Here is a 22,113-nt window from a genome sequence, read left to right as displayed (position 1 = left end):
ATGGAACAAAAGCTAGCATTCCATTTGCCTAGGTGGCCCTACTTTTAAGATATTTATAGTTATTTTATGCCAGATTCATTTTGTGTTTCCCACGGAATGTCAATGTGCGCTTTTCACACTCAAGGCCAGACCCAGGACCAATGTGAAACGAGTCAAGCCTGGGTGTAGTGTCTCCTTTCCCTCCAGCTCAGCTTGTATCCCCTTTGCCTCACTCTGGACACTACCTCCTGCCCAGAGAGCCGCAGACTCCTCATCACTTTTTCATTCCTTCAGGGCCCCGCAAGTCAATGGTAAATTTTGCTCACCATAGAAGATCTTTTCTGGAATATGGTGAAAATATGAATGAATGAAGGAGTGAACGGATGAAAAAAAAATACCAAATCAATAAAATTGCTATGCTAAGAGATCAATGCCTCGTGACGGCTTCTGTGCTACCCCACGTCTATGAACCTTTTCAATTTTCCTAGGAATCCTGAGTAGAATCCGGACAAATTTACTGACTGAAATAAGCCAGTCAGAAAAAGACCAGTACTATATGATTTCACTTATATTGGAATCTAAGGAACAAAATAAACAAAGTATTAGAAACAGACACACTGACAGCAGTCAGAGGGAAGGGGGCTTGGAGGACCGGGTGAAAAAGGTGAAAGGATGAAGCAACATAAGAGACAAACTCATACACACAGACAACAGTATGGTCATTACCAGAGGGAAGGGGGTGGTGGGAGAGGGGGAAGGGGGATAACGGGGGATGGAAGGAGGCGTGACTTTGTGAGCTGAACACACAATACCACATACAGACGATATATCCTAGAGTTATACACTCGAAACGTATAATTTTATTAACCAATGTCACCCCAATAAATTTTTAAAAATTAAAAAAGCAAATAAACAAGCCTCATGGATGTGACAGTTTTGAGGAAGGGGAACCTTTGGGTGCAAGAGAGGCAGCGCACGCCCTGGCGCGGAGGACCGCCTCTCAGACTGCTGCGCTTTCTGACTTGCGCGAATTCTCAAAGGCAAGCTCTAAACCCATTTTCTTCATCTGTAAAATGAGAAACATTAACAACTCTTTTGTATGATTATTATTATGAAGGGAAATCTACTTTGGCACATAACAGAAAAAAAACAATTGATGTCACCTTAAAGTCACCACCACCCTTTATGCTCAGAAAATTAATAATAATAATAATAATAATAATGATAACTTTTGCTATGTATCGGGTACTTCCTTAGCAATTTATCAGTGTTCACAAATTTAATTTTCAGAATAATTGACCATTTTGCACATTGAAGAAGTTGAAGCACCGTGAGTAAAATAACCAATGTCATGTGAGCAAATGCTGTAATTTGAACGTGAAGGGCTAGTTGTCATAAATAAGGCATCAGGCTTGTGTGCTTTGGTAATTCTTCCTCTTGTTCTCTTTGTTTCTCCACCACCACCTGCCCAAGCTGCCCAGGCCTCCTGAGCTGGCAAAACTGAAGTGAACGCACCATTTCCTCTTGCTTCAACCCCCGCCCCTCTAGTCACTCACAGTCTAAGAAGTTCCAGACAGATCACAAAAATATCTTTTGGCACCTGACAGAGTAATTTCTTTTTGATCTGCTTTCTCCTCCTTTGTACAGAATCAAGTTTCCAGATAACTGGTTTATCGTTCTCTTTTGTCTCAGTTTATCTCACAGTATTAAGACTTTACAAACACTCTCCCTCCCGGGAGCACTCCCATGCCTTTTTTTTTTCTCTCAGGCCTGCATCTCCTAAACTCTAAGCGTCCCCCTAAGACTTGCAACCAGAGGAGCAACGGGCAGTCCCCTCATCCTGTCTCAAGGTCCCCTTTCTCTGAATTCCCAGTGAGCCAAAGCAACTCTGCCTGGGGTCTCTCCAGTTTCTTCTGTCCTAAGCCCTCCCTGGTTTCACTGTCCTCAGCTTTAATAAATGTACTCTCAAAATCACCTGCGCTTCCTGTTGTGACATCTTCCCGGCATGAAGTCAAGAACTCACACACTACCAGCAGACCTGAGGCTGGGCAGGTCCGGCCTAGCCCCCTTTCCTGTAACATGAGTACTGTGGGCCAACTGGAACAGATGTAACATGCACATAATGGAAACACCAGAAGAGAACGGAGCAGAGGAATGTCTAAAAAAATAAAGGCTGAGAACTTTCGAAAAGTAATGATAGTACAAAACCAAAGATCTAGGAAGTTTTGAGAACACCTAGCATTTAAAAAAAAGAAAGAAAGAAAAGAGAGACTTTACAGCCACTAATTAAAGCAAGAGTTTGTAAAAAGAAAGTAGCAAAAATGGGCATTGGCATGGAGACTCTCTTCAATGAGCCTCTGAGGAGCCACTGCGCCACCTCACCCACAGGTGTTGTACCAAAAGCTACAGAATCAATATTCATATTTTGGGAGGCTTGAAGAACATTTTATTAATTTGGGTTAAGGTGTGCAGAGAAATTGTGAGAATAGTCTCTGTACTGTGTGATTGGCATGACCAGGATGGCCCTTGGCATTGTATTGTAAATGCAAAGGGGAGGAAAACATGGATTCCCTGACATTCCACCACACCTGTGGGGAAAGTGGTGAATGGCTAGCCAGGTGCAGGGAGAGAAAAACCAAAATAAATCTTTTCTTATAGCAATGAGTTATTTGCGGGCATTTTTCCCCACGGAAACTACCTCTCCTATGTAAATGCATGTGGTTAACACATGTGACTCTGGACAGAGAAACAGCAGATAAACACTAGATAATATAGGAATGCCTTTTAATATGTAAAGAGACATCTTTCTACCATTGTGTTGGCTTGTAAATTTTGTTTTCTCCAAAATGATGTATGGCTTGCAAATTGAACATAGTCCTATCATGTTAAAGGATATATGACTATAACCAATAGTGGTAAAGGACACCTAATTGCAATTTTTATTTCTGTACTTCCCACTTACAAAACTATAAAAACTAGGTAGGACAAAGGGTCGGCGCGCTCTCCCTCAGATTTCTGTCGGAGTTGCCGCCACTTGGCCAAGCTAGACAATAAAGCTTTGGTGTGTAATTGACAGATTTTGTTCGTGTCTTCAACATCTCGAGTCCCTCCGGATTAGGCTTAACACTAACTAGGTAGCTTTGTTGAAATGTCTACTTGCCATAAGGTACTATACCATATGTTCCCCCAAGCTTACTTAAAAATAATTGGTAGGTGAATTCAACTTTGTCTTTAAACTATCAATCTCTTATTCTCCTTTGTCTGAGTTCCTTCTCAGAAAACAAAAAAAAATTTTAAGACTTTATTTATTCATTTTAGAGAGGAGAGGAGAAGAGAGAGAGAGAGAGAGAGAGAGAGAGAGAGAGAAGAGGGGAGGAGCAGGAAGCATCAACTCCCATATGTGCCTTGACCAGGTAATCCCAGGGTTTTGAACTGGTGACCTCAGCATTCCAGGTCGACACTTTATCCATTGCGCCACCACAGGTCAGGCAGAAATTTTTACCAGCAAATATTTAACCAGCTTGATACCTTGTGTATTACAAAATACTTATAAATATGTATATAATAGGACATTTACATGTACATTGTGATGATATAAGTTATTTAGTATATACAGCATTTAGAATATATGTCAGCATTAGCATAATGAGGAAGAACATGGCTTCATTTCTGTTCTTCTAAATGAGAGATAAGCACAAAATAATATTGTGACCTAAGAGATATGTTGCATTTTTTCTTCTACATTTTCATGGAACAAGTTACTCACTTAGATAATGACACAAAATTCTGTTTTGTTGCAGTAACTGTCATAAAGCACTAGGGAATAACTTATTGTTAAATGGTAGTACTTATCAACTATCAAGAGCTTATTAGCATGATTGAATTGGCACTAATGTGGTAATTACCATGAACTGTCACTTTCCATCATAGTGTCTTCGCCCAGCACCTAGAATTGGGTATGTTTGTGACATTACAGAGGAAGGCTGAAGATAGCCAAATGAACACATCCAGCTGCCCACCACAATGGCAAAAGCATCTGGAATGAAAATGGTGGTGATAGTAGCTAATATTTATTCAATATTTTTTATTTACCAGGAATTAGTCAAGTGTTTTACATAAACAGTAAGATCTCACTTAACTTTGTCAATAGGTTCTTGGAAAGAGCAACTTTAAGTGAAATTATGTGTAACACCACCACAATCCCTAAGCTAATTAATACAAACAAGAGTTAAGTTCTTATAACATATTTCTGATCACAGAAACATCACCAAACACCTAAATCAAGACCCAAAACACTTCTAATATTAAATATTAAAATAAATGTGAGTTACACAGAAACTTAAAAAATATCAATAGAAAGAAGTAAAAATTATTTTTCAACTCACTTGTTCAAATTCAGGGTCACGGGTGGTTGGAGCCTATTCCGGCAGCTCAGGACACACACAGAATGGGAGCCAACCCTGGACAGGGTGCCTTTCCATTGCAGGACATACCCACACGTTTACACTCACTCAGACTGGCACAGTTTAGACGCTCCGATGCACCCAACACGCACACGTAGGGGTGTGGAAAGAAGTGGGAACACCCAGAGAAACACCACACAGACATCGGAACATGTGCCAGCTCTGCACAGACAGTGGTCCTGAATGGGAATTGATTTTTTTTCTCATCAACATTGTAATGAAACACTGAACAAAACAAACCTTATTTAAACCTGCTGTAGTATCTCGTTTACTCTTTCCACTAGCGCTATAAAGTTTGTGTTATTATTCATACCATTTCAAGAGAATAAAACTGAGACTTAGAGATGTCATGTAAATTGGGCAAGATCTCACAAGTAGTGAGTAGGCTAGAATTCAAACCGGGTCACCTGAATCCCAAATTGACATGTTGGATGGTTAAACTGTACTTTGTGGTTTCTCCACCTGAACACTCTGACATACGTGGGCAGATAATTCTTTGCCACGAAGGTCTGCCCTGCAGGCCTGCAAGGTGCTGAGCAGTGTAGCAGCATCCCTGGCCTCTGCCCACTAGATGCCACTAGCACCTTCTCTCCCCAGAACCCTCCCGTAACTGTGGCAGCCAAAATTGTCTCCAGACATCGCAAAACGTCCTTTAGAAGGCACTCCCCCCAAGTCTGAAAACCAATGTACTACTCTGACCTATCTTCATAATGATTACATAATATCATGTCATTACATAAATCATAAATATTATTTTAATGGATAAAATATATCTTAATGAATACTACATATTAATGTTACACCTAAAATAGTACCTTTGGTAATATTCTAAAGAAAAATTTATATTTGAGAACTTAAATCAGGTTTGGTGCAATCTACCCATTTGGTGTATTTTCATCCATAAAACAATAAGCAGGAGGTGTTTTATATTCCAAAGACTATTAGCTTTCACCTCTAAAATGTGCTACCATTTTTCACCTGGAATATTTTAGAAGATAAGAGTGAAGAGACTTGTGTCAATAACAGATTTAATAGTGAAAGAGTTTATTTGATTACTGTGTACAGACATTGCCTAAATTACAATCAAATCAAATAAAACTGCATGCATATATATGAAAATAAAAATAAATTCATTAGTCAATTTTTAAAAAAACCTCAAATGTCTATTATTTTCCTAAAATGTCTAATAAATCAACATTTACTAAGGCTTTGGTTTTGGTTGTTTTCAAATATATACTTAAATGTATATTGAAAGCAAGTGTTTTGCTATTTTACCCTACATCATTCACCAAATGTTAAGTTCCCGCTCTTATGTTACTTACTTTAGGAAAGATATAAAAATTAAGGTCTGCCCTCCTGAGAAAATTATTTTAGAAACAACTCATATATACACAAAAGCCCTAAGAATAAGACAGCATATAGCAACTAATAAGGTGTTTTGCATAATTCACATTAAAGGAAAACATACATGTACACACACCAAAGTTATAAAAGATATTGAAATTCATTTAATAGGCATGTTACATATAAACATTTTGTCACAAATTTTGCATTTTAAGAGTCCACATGAAAATAACCATATGTATAGCCTAAACACAATGTATATCAGACAGAAACTTCTTAGAGATGTTTAAGGTTGTCAAGCTTTTAGAATTTTTTTCCCCAATTATTTTAGGGTTTGGGACAAAAAAAAATTTGGTCAATAATAAACATTCTATCTTTATGGTTTTGATCTATTATTTCTTCCTACCAAAAAGCAAATAAAAATAACACCGTAATTTCTTACTAATTCCATAAAGTTTTAAATTAATATTTTTTGGTTTATAGTTACTGAGAAATGTTTTACCTGCTATCATAAAAATAGAATTAAAAACATATCTGGCTAAATAAATGCAAAAGAGAATAGATTTGTTGGGTTTATAGATAATGAAATGCATTTAAGTGACTATATATTCTTAACCTTTTCCTTGGGTGCAATTTGGAAGTAATCTGCCTTTTAATAACCTACATTGGTTATCATGGTTGCAATCCAAGTGAGGAGCATAACAAGAGAATTATCTAATACACACACGTTGCTTAGGGCTGCAATGTTACCATGGTTACTACCAGATCAAACATCTCAGGAAAGCAGAGCCACTAAAGTCCTTCAACTTGCAGAGATTCAGAGCTTCTGATAGGTTATGAGTCTTCATTTTCCTTCATTTGGGGGCTTTTCCAATTGGTCTTCTGTTGTTTCTTCATCTTTCTTTTTTACATCTAAAAATAAATAAATAAATTTAATTCATCTGTTGAACATATCAAGATATATTTTGTATCACATTGGAATAAAACTTGGTTTTTCCTCTATGCACCCTAGTCATTTTCTACTTGATTAAGACATACTTTGCCATCTCTCCAGACATGGACACTACACAAAGAAAAGACCTCTGCTTTTTGTTTTTATTAGTAGTTGAAAAGTATTAATTTTTAAATCCTTAATAATATTTATACTTAGCTACTTAAAAGAAAATAAGCATTAAATGTACTTATTTATAGCTCTATTAATAAAACATTTTCTATGCTATCTACCTCTGTAAATTAAATGGATTTCATTTTGTGTATTCTTCAACATGTGGTGTTACATATTGATTGTCTTTTTTGTACTTTAAGTTTGTTAGTTGATACCTTTGACTTTATTTCAAAATGACTTAAAGGAAAATATCAAAGTTGTAACAATATTCTTTCAGATAATGGTTTATTTAGTGACCAAAATAAAATGAAGACCACCAACTCTCCTACAGTATATTTGTTCTCTTTTCCTTAACTAAGACATGTCAACACATATTAAGGTTTTTTTGTATGTGTGTTTACAAACTTTAATTAGACCTTTTATATTAAGAAGTAATTTCCCTACCTCATTAGCTGGGATGTTCCTTCCACAGCTACATTATGTTCTGATAATCTTACAGCAGTTCTTCCTTATCTCTTTCTGAAGTTTTAGTTACCATGATCCAAAAATATTAGTGGAATATTCCAGATATAAACATTCACAGGTTTTAAAATACACATTGTTCTGTCCTGGCTGGAGAACTCGGTTGGTTAGAGCATCATCTTGAAGTACAGAGGTTGTTGGTTTTATCACCAGTCAAGGTATATATAAGAACAGATTGATTTTCCTATCTATCTCTGTCTACCTCTCTCTTTTCCTCTCTCTCTAAAATCAATAAATAAATTTTAAAAAATTTAAATGCACATTGTTCTCAGTAGCATAATGAAATCTCATGCCATCTTGTTCCATTCCACCCAGGTTGTGAATCATCCCTTTGCTCAGGGTCTCCAGGCTATTAGACATGTGGTAGTTGTCTTGGTTATTAGATTGACTGCGGCAGTATTGCAGTCCTTGTGTTCAAATAATTTTTATTTTACTTAAAATGGCCCAAATCCATTCATATAATTTTTATTCTAGTATATGGTTGTAATTATTTTATTATTAGTCAATGTTGTTCATCTCTTACTATGTCTAATTTATAAAATAAACTTTGTCATAGGTATGTTTGTGTAAGAAAAAAACATAGATTGTATGTATAGGGTTTGTAGCATCTGTGGTTTCAGGCATCTATTTGGAGTCTTGGAACATATTTCTATTATATGACATTTTCAAACTTAAAAACCAAAAACACCACATATATTTTATTTCTTTTCTTTTTAATTATTCCACCTTTTCTTTCATCTTATGTGTATACTTTAATACTTTTCCTTGTAGTGTCCTATATGACAAATGCAATGAGCTTTAGAAAAAAGTGAGGTAACCATGGGACTCTAGGATCTGACCACAGTTCCCGGCCTAACAATGATATATTGATTTCATCGGAGTCAAACCAGGAGCATTTGTAACTTTACCAGGTAATAAATAACCTCCTGAAGCAAAGAACTAAGAGTCCTCTTGTGGGGGCCCCATAAGGAATAGATGTGCAGAGGCTTCTAGCTCTACCTTGTCTCACTGCCACCAGGAATAAACCTCTACACATACATGGAGTCCAGTTTGACATTTAAAATGGGATGACCCAGCAATTCCACTCTGGGAATATATCTGAAGAAATCAGAAACACTAATTTGAAAGAATTGTGCACCCCTATGTCCATTGCATGTTATTTACAATAGCCAGTATCTGGAAGCAGCTCCAGTGTCCATCAGTAGGTGAGTGGATAAAAAAAAAACTGTGGTATATTTACACAATGGAGTATTACTTAGCTATAAAAAAAAGGAAATCTTATCATTTGCAACAATATGGATAGACCTGGAGAATATTATGCTAAGTGAAATAAAACAGTCAAAGAAAAAGAAATACGGTATGATTTCACTTACATGTAAAATGTAATAAAAAATAAACTAACAAAAAATAGAATTAAAATCACGGATATGAAGAACAGACTGATAGCTATCAAAAGGGAAGGGTTTGGGGAGCTAGGTGGGAAAGGAGAAAGGGATTAGGAAGAAAATAAATAAGATCACATAGACATAAACAACAGTATGGTGACAGCCAGAGAAAAGGGAATGGGGGGGGGATGGAAGAGGGCAAAGGAGGGATACATGAGGAGAGAAAGAGACTACTTTGCATGGCGAGTGTACGATGCAGTATGAAGATGATGTGTCATTGAGTTGCATACTTGAAACCTGTATATTTTATTAACCAATGTCACCCAATAAGTTTAATAATAAAAGAGAAAAAGAAAAAGTAAGTAAAAAGATAAAATGGGTATTTTGGTAATGACTTGGAACTGAAATTATCTTTAACCTCTTTGAATGTTTTTTAAATGAAAGGAACCTTTTAAACCTTTATTGAAATGATCATTGCATTTATTCTCAGCAAACTAAAGTCTTCAAGCTATATGAACTGTATGTAAGCCATGAGGAGAAAGACCCAAGATTTTCCTTCATTGGTTTGACAGCTCTCCTTTTTTCATAATTGAACTACTGATTGAAGAGTAATCATCTTTTATACAAATACCTTTTCTTTTTTTCTTAAGTGAGAAGTAGGGAGTCAGAGAGACAGACTCCCTCATACGCCCTGACCAGGATTTACCTGGCAAGCCCCCTATGGGACAATGCTTTGTCCATCCAGGACTATTGCTCTGTTGCTTAGCAACTGAGCTATTATAGTGCCTGAGACGAGGCCATGAACCCATTCTCAGAGCCCAGGGCCAACTTGCTCCAACTGAGCCATGGCTGCAGGAGAGGAAGAGAGAGAGAGAGAGAGAGAGAGAAGGGGGGCTGGAGAAACAGATGTGTGCCCTAACTGGGAATCCAACCAGGGACATCCACAGGCCAGGCCAAGGCTCTACCACAGAGCCAATAGGCCAGGGCTACAAATAATTTAAATATTTCATCTCTAGTTGGTAATAAACTTCTAAGAGAACTAACTAAGCTTATAGAATACTGCAGTGATGCAGAAAATTCCAAAGTGATTTGTCAATGGGTAGCAAAACAAAAAATATTTTATTTCTCAGTCCTTCTCAATAAAATTTTTAAGTTCATTGAGGGAAAGAATAATAACTGTTCACCTTTTATTTCTAATTACCAACACTGTGCATGACAATTCACATCCAATAAATAAATAAATATTCAGCTTCCACATATATACCAGGAGATAAGACGAAATTGTTCACTTTCAGAAAGCCTGAAAAATCTACTTAGCCTTAAACAAAAGACGAAAGGTTTTAGGAAACAGTAAGGGGGGTGGGGGAGCACTTTAAAGGGAGACTGTTCTGGAGGAAAGAATTGATTAAGAGAAGAGTGCTGCTGATTTTAAGAGGATTTTCCTGTTACCTTCCTTTATGGAGAGGGCCTCCAGCTCGCGGGGCAGCTCTGAAGTCTCGCCTGCCACAGCTGCTCCCTGGATATCTGGGAGGGCATTCCGGCGGCCTGCTCTGGCTGACGATGCAAAATTGTTGACCACAGACTCCACATCAGTCATTTTTGATGAATCCGTCTTCATAGCAACATCTGCAAACAGAATGTGCACATGAAGAAGAGGATGAGCCTATTCTGAGGTCAATGTTCACAATGGGGGCTAAATGGCACGGCTTGATCAAAAAACGCAACAGGCTTGAGAATCTAATTATTGATCATATCCTGCATCTATGTCTACTGTTCTAGTCCCAGAGTTTCCATTTGCACATTCGCTGAGTAGAGCAGGAAGTTCAGTGTGAGTGTGATTGCTATAAATAAGCCCCTGATCCAAAAGAACCACTTAGATGTTTTAAGGAGCAGTAATCTCTTGTCTTTTGTTTTGCTTTTCTATAGAATCAGCCAAAGAGCACTGGAAGGAAGGAAATGAACACTGACTTGTTTGGCCACTCTTGTACAAACTCTGACTGCCAGGCTTTGCTTTGGGTACTTGTTCAGCCTGAAACCAAATCACTATAATTTGTGGGGAGCAAACAAAACACACGCTGTTCTTACTCTTTAGAAATAAGAAATCCAACTTTATCTCAAGGCTTTTTCCCCCCAGTGACAGCTGTGTACTTCTATCTGTTCTCTTCCCAGCCCTAATTTTCAATGCCACATAATCATGTTGGGGAGAGCAGGACCTGTTTTACCTTTTCTTGTCTTCAAGTGGACAAGGTAATTACCACTACTTTCCTAAGTAGCTTTTATCTTCCCAGCAATTATCTCTCTTTATGAAAAGATTTTTAAGAGATCATTCGGGAGATGACATCAGAGTAATTGCGTGGTAGGAAGCAATACCGATAAAACTCCCCAAAAGCTCAAAAAGATCTTCAACTAGAAACAGAAAAACCTATCCATGGAGCCTCCAGATGTTTCACAATACATCCGAAGGTATGGTCGAGCTAAAAATTGGCTAAATATATAATCAAACCCCGAAGGAAATAGGGAGTAAGAAATGCTCCGCCTTCCTCACTAACCTAAATAGGGCTGCTTTCACTGGGAACTGAGAGTATAGAAACTAAGGTGGGCAAAGGGGGTGAATAGATCCAGGCCGCGGCACAAACAGCCGAACCAGGCTGTGGCACGGAGATCCAAGCCGAGGAAAAACTGTTCCTGTGACAACCCGGGCAATACAGCTAACACTCGCGCCAAACTCAGACAAAGAAAGACAAGCGGGGCAGCCATTTTACCTGATCCCTGGTTGGCGCATAGTGGGCGAGAGATTCCTTCCAAAGCCCCAGGAGGGTGCACCCGTGTTACTCCACAGAGAGGCAGAGTCAGAGGCCTTTGTGTGGGCCGAAAGCCTCCAGGCTGCCCCAGCACCCTGGGAGAGCTGCACACGGGGAGGGAGCGAGAGCTAATTCCAACACTGGAACTTTTCAGTGCGGGCGGGAGGTTTCACTCAAAGGGCAAGACTCCGGCCTCACATCCTGGTCTGCGCGCACGGAGAGTGGGCAGGAGACTCCTCCCAGCACCTCAGGAGTGGGAGCCCGTGTTGTCCCCCGGAGGGGCAGAATCGGGGGCCTTTGTGTGGGCCGAGGGTGGAGTCACAGGCCACCCCAGTGCCTTGAAAAAGCCGCACACAGGGACGGAGCGAGAGCCAATTCCAACACTGGAACTTTTCAGTGCGGGCGGGGGGCTTCACTCAGAGGGCGAGACTTCCGGTCTAACATCCTGGTCTGTGCACGCAGATAGTGAACGAGAGTTTCCTCCAAGCGCCCCGGGAGTGGGTGCCCGCCCATGTTACCGGACAGAGTGGCAGAGCCAGAGGTCTTTGAGTAGGCGGAAGCCCCGGCTGATTATGCTAGCGGCTCTGACTGACTGAGCCTTACCCAGAGCCCTGTGCTGAGTGGGAATAGAGTGGGGAGTTGCCAGCTCTTTGAGCCTCTTACTATCCAGGCAGAGGCAGCAGCAACCCCATAGCTGGATTATCAGGCTACTAAATGAGGAAGGAAAGACTAGGAGAGAGGCTCCAGGAACACGGACTCTCTCACTGTCAGAGCCTAGAAATGCTAATGAGCCTCGACTGCCAACGAGACTGAAGGACAATACATGACATCGCCATAGAGACTTATCAACCGCAAACCTCTACTTGAGTGTGTCAAAGGGGCAGAACCTGGGGTACAGAGTCACTGACCAGGAAGAGGGAGAGAAAAGAAAAAGCAAGAAGATAACCTCTCAAAATCAAGAATAATCCGCAGACTTTATAACCTATCTCATTTTATTATATTTGTTCGTTTGTTTCTCTTATCTTCATTCTTGATTTTTTTTTCCTCCTCCAATTTGGTCATTTAATTCTCTGCCAGTCTTACTCTCTCCTCTCCTTGAACTACACTACCCATAAGTGTTACATCTCCCATTATCTTTTCTTTCCTCTTCCTTTCTCTCTATGAGAGTTGCACTCCAAAACCCTTAACTCTCTCTCTCTCTCTCCTCTTTTTTCTTTTTTCTTTTAGTGGTTCCCTCTTTTTTCTCTCTCTCTTTCTTTTCTCCCTCTATATTAGTTTCTTCCTTTCTCCTTTACGTCTCCTCTCATTCAAACCTCAATAATGAACAAATTATTTTATCTGGGACTCAAACTTATGTTTGTGGCATTTTGGGGGGCTTTTTAACTCACTAGCAGTGCTCCCATCTTGGCTCTCTATTTTATCTGGTTCTTGTTCCACTAAATACAATAGTAATTTTTTAATTTATCCCCCCATTTTCCTGTTTCCCTCTTATTCCTCTCATAACTCTTAGTTAACCAACACCTAAAAGCAAATCATTTTATTCTTGACCCAAACTTTTTCCTTATTTGCTTTATGTGGGTCCATATCCCCCTTTTTTTGCCCCTTTATTACTTCTCCCCAACTCAGGCTCTCCATAACAGGCATTGTTTGCTCTATTTAGTACAATATAATTCACAGTTCACCACAAGATTTTCTCAAGAAAGAGGGGAGAGGAGAGGAGAGGGAAAAAAAAGAAGGGGGGATAATTTCCTTTTTTTTAATTTATTTTATTTTATTTTTCTTTATTTCATTATTAATTTTTTTTAAAAAAACAACTCTTCGATTTTTTATTTTTTTCACTTTTTATTCTTTATTAAATCTCATTAATACTATCAACACAATCACCCTCAGATGTCATTAAGGAAAATCGAATATCATGGATACAAAAGAAAGAGAAGTAACACAGATAGATGAGGAAAAATCTATGGAGAAAAAATTTAATATATTGAAAACCTTGGAGTTAAACGATGGTGAATTTAAAATAGAAATCCTAAAAATACTTTGAGATATACAAGAAAACACAGAAAGACAATTTAGGGAGCTCAGAAAACAACTCAATGAACACAAAGAATATATTTCCAAGGAAATTGAAACTATAAAAGCAAATCAAACAGAGATGAAAAACTCAATTCATGAGCTGAAAAACGAGGTAACAAGCTTAGCTAATAGAACAGGACAGATAGAAGGTACGATTAGTGAAATAGAAGACAAGCAACTTGAGGCACAACAGAGAGAAGAAAGAGACTCAAAAATTTTAAAAAAATGAGATAGCCCTACAGGAATTATCTGACTCCATCAAAAAGAATAACATAAGAATAATAGGTATATCAGAGGGAGAAGAGAGAGAAAATGGAATGGAGAACATACTCAAACAAATAATAGATGAGAACTTCCCAAGCCTGTGGAAAGAACTAAAGCCTCAAATTCAAGAAGCAAACAGAACTCCGAGTTTTCTTAACCCCAACAAACCTACTCCAAGGCACATCATAATGAAATTGGCACAAATCAACGGCAAAGAAAAAATTCTCAAGGGAAAAGAAGAATACAACATATAAAGGAAGGCCCATTAGATTATCATCAGATGTCTCAACAGAAACTCTACAAGCTAGAAGAGAGTGGATCCCAATATTTAAAGTCCTGAAAGAGAGGAATTTTCAGCCATGAATACTATACCCATCAAAGCTATCCTTCAAATATGAAGAAGAAATAAAAACATTCACAGATACAGAAAAGATGAGGGAATTTATCATCAGAAAACCCCCACTCCAGGAATTACTAAAGGGAGTTCTCCAATCAGATACAAAGAATAAAAATAAACAAAGCCACAGTAAAAGCTCCAAGAAGAAGACAATAAAACCAAATTTAAACTGTGACAACAACAAAAAGAAAGGGGGAGGAGAGGATGGAGATTAACAGTAGCAAAGGACGATGGAGTGCAAAAGTACTCACAAAATAGTGCACTACAATGAACAGGGTAGGAACCCTTTTTATTACTTAAAGGTAACCACCATTGAAAAAAACCACCACAGAAGCACATGATTTTAAAAAGATAGCAAAAGAGGAAAGATGTATGGAATACAACCAAATAAAAACAAAAGATAGAAAAACAAAAGAGAAGGATCAAACAAGACACAAAACTAACAGAAAGCAATATATAAAATGGCAATAGGGAACTCACAAGTGTCAGTAATTACACTAAATGTAAACAAATTAAACTCACCAATAAAAAGGCACAGAGTAGCAGAATGGATTAAAAAAGAAAATCCAACTGTATGCTGCCTACAAGAAACTCATCTAAGTAACAAGGATAAAAACAAATTCAAAGTGAAAGGCTGGAAAACAATATTCCAAGCAAATAACATCCAAAAAAAAGGAGGCATAGCAATACTCATATCTGATAATGCTGACTACAAGACAGCAAAAGTACTCAGAGACAAAAATGTCCATTTCATAATGGCTAAGGGGACACTGAATCAAGAAGACATAACAATTCTTAATATATATGCACCAAACCAAGGAGCACCAAAATATATAAGACAGCTACTTATTGACCTTAAAACAAAAACTGACAAACATACAATCATACTTGGTGACCTCAATACACCGCTGACGGCTCTAGATCGGTCATCCAAACAGAGAATTAACAAAGATAGAATGGCCTTAAACAAAACACTAGAGCACCTAGATATAATAGACATCTACAGGACATTTCATCCCAAAGTGACTGAGTATACATTTTTCTATAGTGTACATGGATCATTCTCAAGAATTGACTATATGTTGGGCCACAAAAACAACATCAGCAAATTCAGAAAAATCGAAGTTGTACCAAGCTTATTTTCTGATCATAAAGCCTTGAAACTAGAATTCAACTGCAAAAAAAGAGGAAAAAAATCCCACAAAAATGTGGGAATTAAACAACATACTTTTAAAAAATGAATGGGTCAAAGAAGAAATAAGTGCAAAGATCAAAAGATATATACAGACAAATTAAAATGACAATATGACATATCAGAATCTATGGGATGCAGCAAAAGCAGTGATAAGAGGGAAGTTCATATTACTTCAGGCATATATGAACAAACAAGAGAGAGCCCAACTGAACCACTTAACTTCACACTTTAAGGAACTAAAAAAATAAGGACAAAGACAACCCAAAACCAGCTAAAGAAAGGAGATAATAAAAATCAGAGCAGAAAGAAATGAAATAAAGAAGAGAAAAACTATAGAAAAAATTAATAGAACAAGGAGCTGGTTCTTTGAAAAGATCAACAAAATTGACAAACCCTTGGCAAGGAAAAAAGAGAAAGAACTCATATAAACAAAATCCAAAATGAAAGAGGAGAAATCACCACGAATACTGCAGATATACAAGGAATTATTGTAGAATACTATGAAAAACTTTATGCCACTAAATTCAACAACCTAGAAGAAATGGATAAATTCCTAGAACAATACAACCTTCCTAGTCTGAGTCAAGAAGAAGCAGAAAGCCTAAACAGACCTATTAGTAGAGAAGAAATAGAAAAAAACATTAAAAACTTCCCCAAAAATAAAAGTCCAGGCCCTGATGGGTATACCAGCAAATTTTATCAAACATTCAAAGAAGACTTGGTTCTTATTCTACTGAAAATCTTCCAAAAAATTGAAGAAGAAGCAATACTTCCAAACACATTTTATGAGGCCAACATAACCCTCATACCAAAACCAGGCAAGGATGGCACAAAAAAAGAAAACTACAGACCAATATCTCTGATGAATAGAGATACTAAAATACTAAACAAAATACTAGCAAATCGAATACAACAACATATTAAAAAAATAATACATCATGATCAAGTGGGATTCATCCCAGAATCTTAAGGATGGTTCAACATACATAAAACGGTTAACGTAATACACCATATCAACAAAACAAAGAACAAAAACCACATGATCTTATCAATAGATGCAGAAAAGGCTTTCGATAAAATACAACACAATGTTATGTTTAAGACTCAACAAAATGGGTATAGAAGGAAAATATCTCAACATGATAAAGGCCATATATGATAAACCATCAGCTATCATATTAAATGGCACAAGACTGAAGGCTTTCCCCCTTAAATCAGGAACAAGACAGGGTTGTTCACTCTCTCCACTCTTATTTAATGTGGTACTAGAGGTTCTAGCCAGAGCAATCAGACAAGACAAAGAAATAAAAGGCATTCACATTGGAAAAGAAGAAGTAAAGGTATCACTTTTTGCAGATGATATGATCCTATACATCGAAAACCCCAAAGAATCCACAAAAAGACTACTAGAAACAATAAGCCAATACAGTAAGGTCACAGGATACAAAATTAACATACAGAAGTCAACAGCCTTTCTATATGCCAACAATGAAACATTTGAGAACGAACTCAAAAGAATAATCCCTTTCACGATTGCAACAAAAAATATAAATACTTAGGAATAAACATAACAAAGAATGTAAAGGACTTATATAATGAAAACTATAAACCATTGTTAAGGGCAATCGAAAAAGATATAATGAGATGGAAGAATATTCCTTGTTCTTGGTTAGGAAGAATAAATATAATCAAGATGGCCATATTACCCAAAGCAATATACAAATTTAATGCAATTCCCATCAAAATTCCAATGAAATTTTTTTTTTTGTATTTTTCTGAAGCTGGAAAAGGGGAGAGACAGTCAGACAGACTCCGCATGCGCCCGACCGGGATCCACCCGGCACGCCCACCAGGGGGTGACGCTCTGCCCACCATGGGGCGATGCTCTGCCCCTCCGGGGCATAGCTCTGTCACGACCAGAGCCACTGTAGCGCCTGGGGCAGAGGCCAAGAAGCCAGCACCGCACCATCTTTGCTCCAATGGAGCCTTGCTGTGGGAGGGGAAGAGAGAGACAGAGAGGAAGGAGAGGGGGAGGGGTGGAGAAGCAGATAGGCGCTTCTCCTGTGTGCCCTGGCTGGGAATTGAACCCGGGACTTCTGCACGCCAGGCCAATGCTCTACCACTGAGCCAACCGGCCAGGGCCTCCAATGACATTTTTTAAAGAAATGGAGCAAAAAATCATCAGATTTATATGGAACTATAAAAAACCCTGAATAGCCAAAGCAATCCTAAAGAAAAAGAATGAAGCTGGGGGCATTACAATACCTGACTTCAAACTATATTATAGGGCCACGACAATCAAAACGCATGGAATTGGCAGAAAAACAGACACTCAGACCAATGGAACAGAATAGAAAACTCAGAAATAAAACCACATATATAGTCAAATAATTCTTGATAAAGGGGCCAACAACACACAATGGAGAAAAGAAAGCGTCTTCAATAAATGGTGCTGGGAAAACTGGAAAGCCACATGCAAAAGAATGAAACTGGACCATAGTTTGTCCCCCTGTACTAAAATTAACTCAAAATGGATCAAAGATCTAAACATAAGACCTGAAATAATTAAGTACATAGAAGAAGACATAGGTACTAAACTCATGGACCTGGGTTTTAAAGAGCATTTTATGAATTTGACTCCAAAGCAAGAGAAGTGAAGGCAAAAATTAATGAATGGGACTTCATCAGACTAAGAAGTTTTTGCTCAGCAAGGGAAACTGATAACAAAATAAACAGACAGCCAACTAAATGGGAAATGATATTTTCAAACAACAGCTCAGATAAGGGCCTAATATCCAAAATATACAAAGAACTCATAAAACTCAACAACAAACAAACAAACAATCCAATAAAAAAAATGGGAAGAGGACATGAACAGACACTTCTCCCAGGAAGAAATACAAATGGCCAACAGATATATGAAAAGATGGTCATCTTCATTAGTTATTAGAGAAATGCAAATCAAAACGGCAATGAGATACCACCTCACACCTGTTAGATTAGCTATTATTAACAAGACAAGTAATAGCAAATGTTGGAGAGGCTGTGGAGAAAAAGGAATCCTTATACACTGTTGGTGGGAATGTAAAGTAGTACAACCATTATGGAAGAAAGTATGGTGGTTCCTCAAAAAACTGAAAATAGAACTACCTTATGACCCAGCAATCCCTCTACTGGGTATATACCCCCAAAACTCAGAAACATTGATATGTAAAGACACATGCAGCCCCATGTTCATGGCAGCATTGCTCACAGTGGCCAGGACATGGAAACAACCAAAAAGCCCGTCAATAGATGACTGGATAAAGAAGATGTGGCACATATACACTATGGAATACTACTCAGCCAAAGAAATGATGACATTGGATCATTTACAGCAAAATAGTGGGATCTTGATAACATTATACGAAGTGAAATAAGTAAATCAGAAAAAACCAGGAATTGCATTATTCCATACGTAGGTGGGACATAAAAGTGAAACTAAGAGACATTGATAAGACTGTGGTGGTTACGGGGGGAGGGGGGAGAGGGAGAGGGAAAGGGGGAGGGGCACAAAGAAAACTAGATAGAAGGTGACAGAGGACAATCTGACTTTGGGTGATGGGTATGCAACATAACTGAATGACAAGATAACCTGGACTTGTTATCTTTGAATATATGTATCCTGATTTATTGATGTCGCCCCATTAAAAAATAAAATTATTAAAAAAGTAATAATAATTGTTGAGTAAACAAAAAAAGAGATCATTTCACTGTATAAAGAGAAAGGTAGCAGATATTGCTTACTCTGAAACTCATATGTTTTTGTTTTGCTTTTTTAAAATTTTCATTGATGTACAATAATATATCAGTTTCATGCGTACATCCACATAGTTAGACATTTTTATCACTTATGATCAACCCGATAGTCCTAGTACCCATCTGACCTCATATATACTTATTACAATATTATTGACTGTATTTCTTATGTGGTACTATACATCCCCATGACTATTCTGTAACTACAATTTGTACATCTTAATCCCTTCACTCTTTTCACCTATGCCCCCAACCCCTCTCCCCTCCAGGAACTGCCAAAATGTTTTCTGTGTCATAAGTTTTCTAATGAATTTTTCCTAAGAAGTCAACACTGAACAGTATCTCAAAAGCAGCAAAAGCAGGAACAATCATTTATTGAGAAGCTTTTAGGTGTTAGGTTCTCAGCTGGGCATTGAGAGGACACAGGAATGATACATTCTCTGTTTTCCTGGGGCTTGCACTCTCAGAGGGAAGAAAGAAGTTATACCTGCAAGGATAGATAACAGCGCAATACAGGATGTGCTGAGTATCAACCAAAGGAGGGATATATCAGCATTTGTGGCATTTGAGAGCAGAAATATATGAACCTTGTGCTACACAACACAAATCAAACTTTCCACTGTAGTTGGAAGATAGGACTTTCCAATCAGTTAACTTCAATTCAGGAAATGCTAAAAATGAACGGAAATAGTCACAAAGCATAGTGCATTTGGTATGAAAAATACAACCTTTTTCACTCCATAGCACTCAAGTCATGCAGATCAAGCCCAGTGTTGGTCTGAGGATCCAGGAGAAATCTAGGCTATTTCTCCAGATATTTTCATCTTTCTAGGATTTGTGGAAAATTTGAGAACAATGCTAGATTTTCAGGCACAATTTTGTAGTCAATTAGAGTTCTGTTTAGTATTTGCCAACTGTCTAATACTGACAGACAGTACAGGGTAATGTCAAGAGCACTGGGCTACCAGTCAGAAAGAACATGACAGGCTTACAAGGTGATATTAGCTAATCTGTTTAATTCCTTTGAGTCATGGTTCCCCCTACATAGTGAATATTAAAAAAAAAAAAATGGCCTGACAAAGAAAACAAAACAAAAACTTATAGACAACAGTGAGGGGATTGCAGGAGGGAACGGGGGGGGGGAGATGTGGTGGAGGGTAGAGGGGCGATAGATGGTAATGGAGGGAGACTTGGGGTAGTGAACACACATGTAATATACACATGATATAGAATAGAGCTGTGCACCTGAAACCTGTCTGATTTTATTAACCAATTGTACCCAAACACATTAACAAAAATTTTTCATAATAGCCTCACTTATTCACAGGATTCTTGTGAAAAATGAATGAAATAAATAGGCATAGAAACTGTAACTATAAAACCATATGGTTATCAGCGTTGTTGTTTATGTCTAAGTTTTACTTACTCTAGCACTTTCCTATGTATTATTCCCTTTAACCCTAACAAGAAATATCTTCCTAACGGAAGACCTCTTAAGTTTTCTAAGAGGGAAACCAGCATTTATTCAATAGTGCATGAACATTTTTGTATCTGTTGTTTTCATTTAAACCTCCCAATAACACTAGGAGGTAGTGAGGAATAATCCTTACTACATGGACATGGAAACTGGGTTCAGGGAGATTCAGTGACTTATTTAATGTTGCACAGCTGCTAATTAGCATGAAAGGATGCAAATCCAGTTTCAGTGTACTCTGAAAGCAAGTGGACATGGATTACCACAAAATTAACTTCCCAAATCTCTGAGAGATGTATAAACAGCCATACAGCCGCTACTTTAGATTCTACCCTTCATTACATATATATATATATAGAGAGAGAGAGAGAGAGAGATACTTATTTTATATATATATATAGTTTCCTATTTATATGTAATATATAAATATATACAGGTTATCTTGTGAGAACCCCTATGATACATGCATTTCAATTAGAGACTTCTTCTCTATTTGTGAGATCTGTAGCTCGTGAGAAGTGCCTGACACCAGTTTGTAAACAGACCCCATTTACAGGCCTCCGCTCTACCCTCAGCGGATTCACATCACATCAGAAGCCATGGCCATGATCGAATATATATTTCTGTGAACGTCTTCCTGTGCAACTACAAATTAACTATGCTAAGCTTGGAGGAGTAGCTCCATGAGTACCTTCGTTATTACTCGCCTGATAGTCCAAAATCTTAAAACTGAAGATAACAGCAGATATAAAAAATTACAATAATTACATGTTGTAGAATTTATGGTAAAGAAAACAGGTAAAGTGTTTTAGCAAGACGGGGCATGTCCGAGGAGTACCGCGTAGCATCTGCATGCTGAAAGAATACTCACGCAAGGTGGCTGACAAGCAGACCATCGGCAAGGAAGAAGACTGGGCTCCCAGCCTGTGCCCAGGTTTCTTTGCTGCTGGCTGCTATTTTGGAAATTTTTGCTTTTACCTTTATTATTTTTCTAAATTAGTTCTTTTTTAGAGATTAGTGTTAGAAAACAAGCTCATCCCAAAACTAAAAGTTTGTCAAATTTAACACTTTAACTACCCTTTTAAGGTAACTCTCCCCCCCAAAAAATAACAGAAATGGAAACTCAGAGAGGCCAAGCCACAGGCTACTCTACTCTGCAGCTTTACTCAGTCATTTCCCAGCTGTCACTTGGCACCATCTTCCTTTCAGATTCTAGTGCTGAGGCTGAGTGAGGAGGACGTCACACTCTACCACAAGACTAACAAGGCACCCAGCCCAGTCTCACGGGGCTATAGGGACAGGAAGCTCAC

The 22,113-nt window shown here is 38.0% G+C and overlaps 1 protein-coding gene across 5 annotated transcripts in view; it reads right to left on the bottom strand.

Moving 5' to 3' along the window:
• Positions 1-5,927: 5,927 nt before the first annotated feature.
• The window catches only part of PKIB (cAMP-dependent protein kinase inhibitor beta), a 134,551-nt gene continuing 118,365 nt past the window's right edge, over positions 5,928-22,113 (bottom strand). For all 5 annotated transcript variants that reach the window (XM_066248246.1, XM_066248247.1, XM_066248249.1 and 2 more), the window contains 2 exons: positions 10,248-10,424; positions 5,928-6,698 (listed from right to left, as the gene is read on the bottom strand). In XM_066248246.1, the coding sequence (XP_066104343.1) occupies positions 6,631-6,698; positions 10,248-10,424 (245 nt within the window). In that variant the 3' untranslated portion in view covers positions 5,928-6,630. The remainder of the gene's footprint in view (positions 6,699-10,247; positions 10,425-22,113) is intronic.

The sequence above is a fragment of the Saccopteryx bilineata genome, chromosome 12 (assembly GCF_036850765.1).
Source record: "Saccopteryx bilineata isolate mSacBil1 chromosome 12, mSacBil1_pri_phased_curated, whole genome shotgun sequence".
Lineage (NCBI taxonomy): Eukaryota > Metazoa > Chordata > Mammalia > Chiroptera > Emballonuridae > Saccopteryx > Saccopteryx bilineata.
Note: the sequence above shows the minus strand (reverse complement) of the source record. Positions and strands in the feature narration are given on the sequence as shown.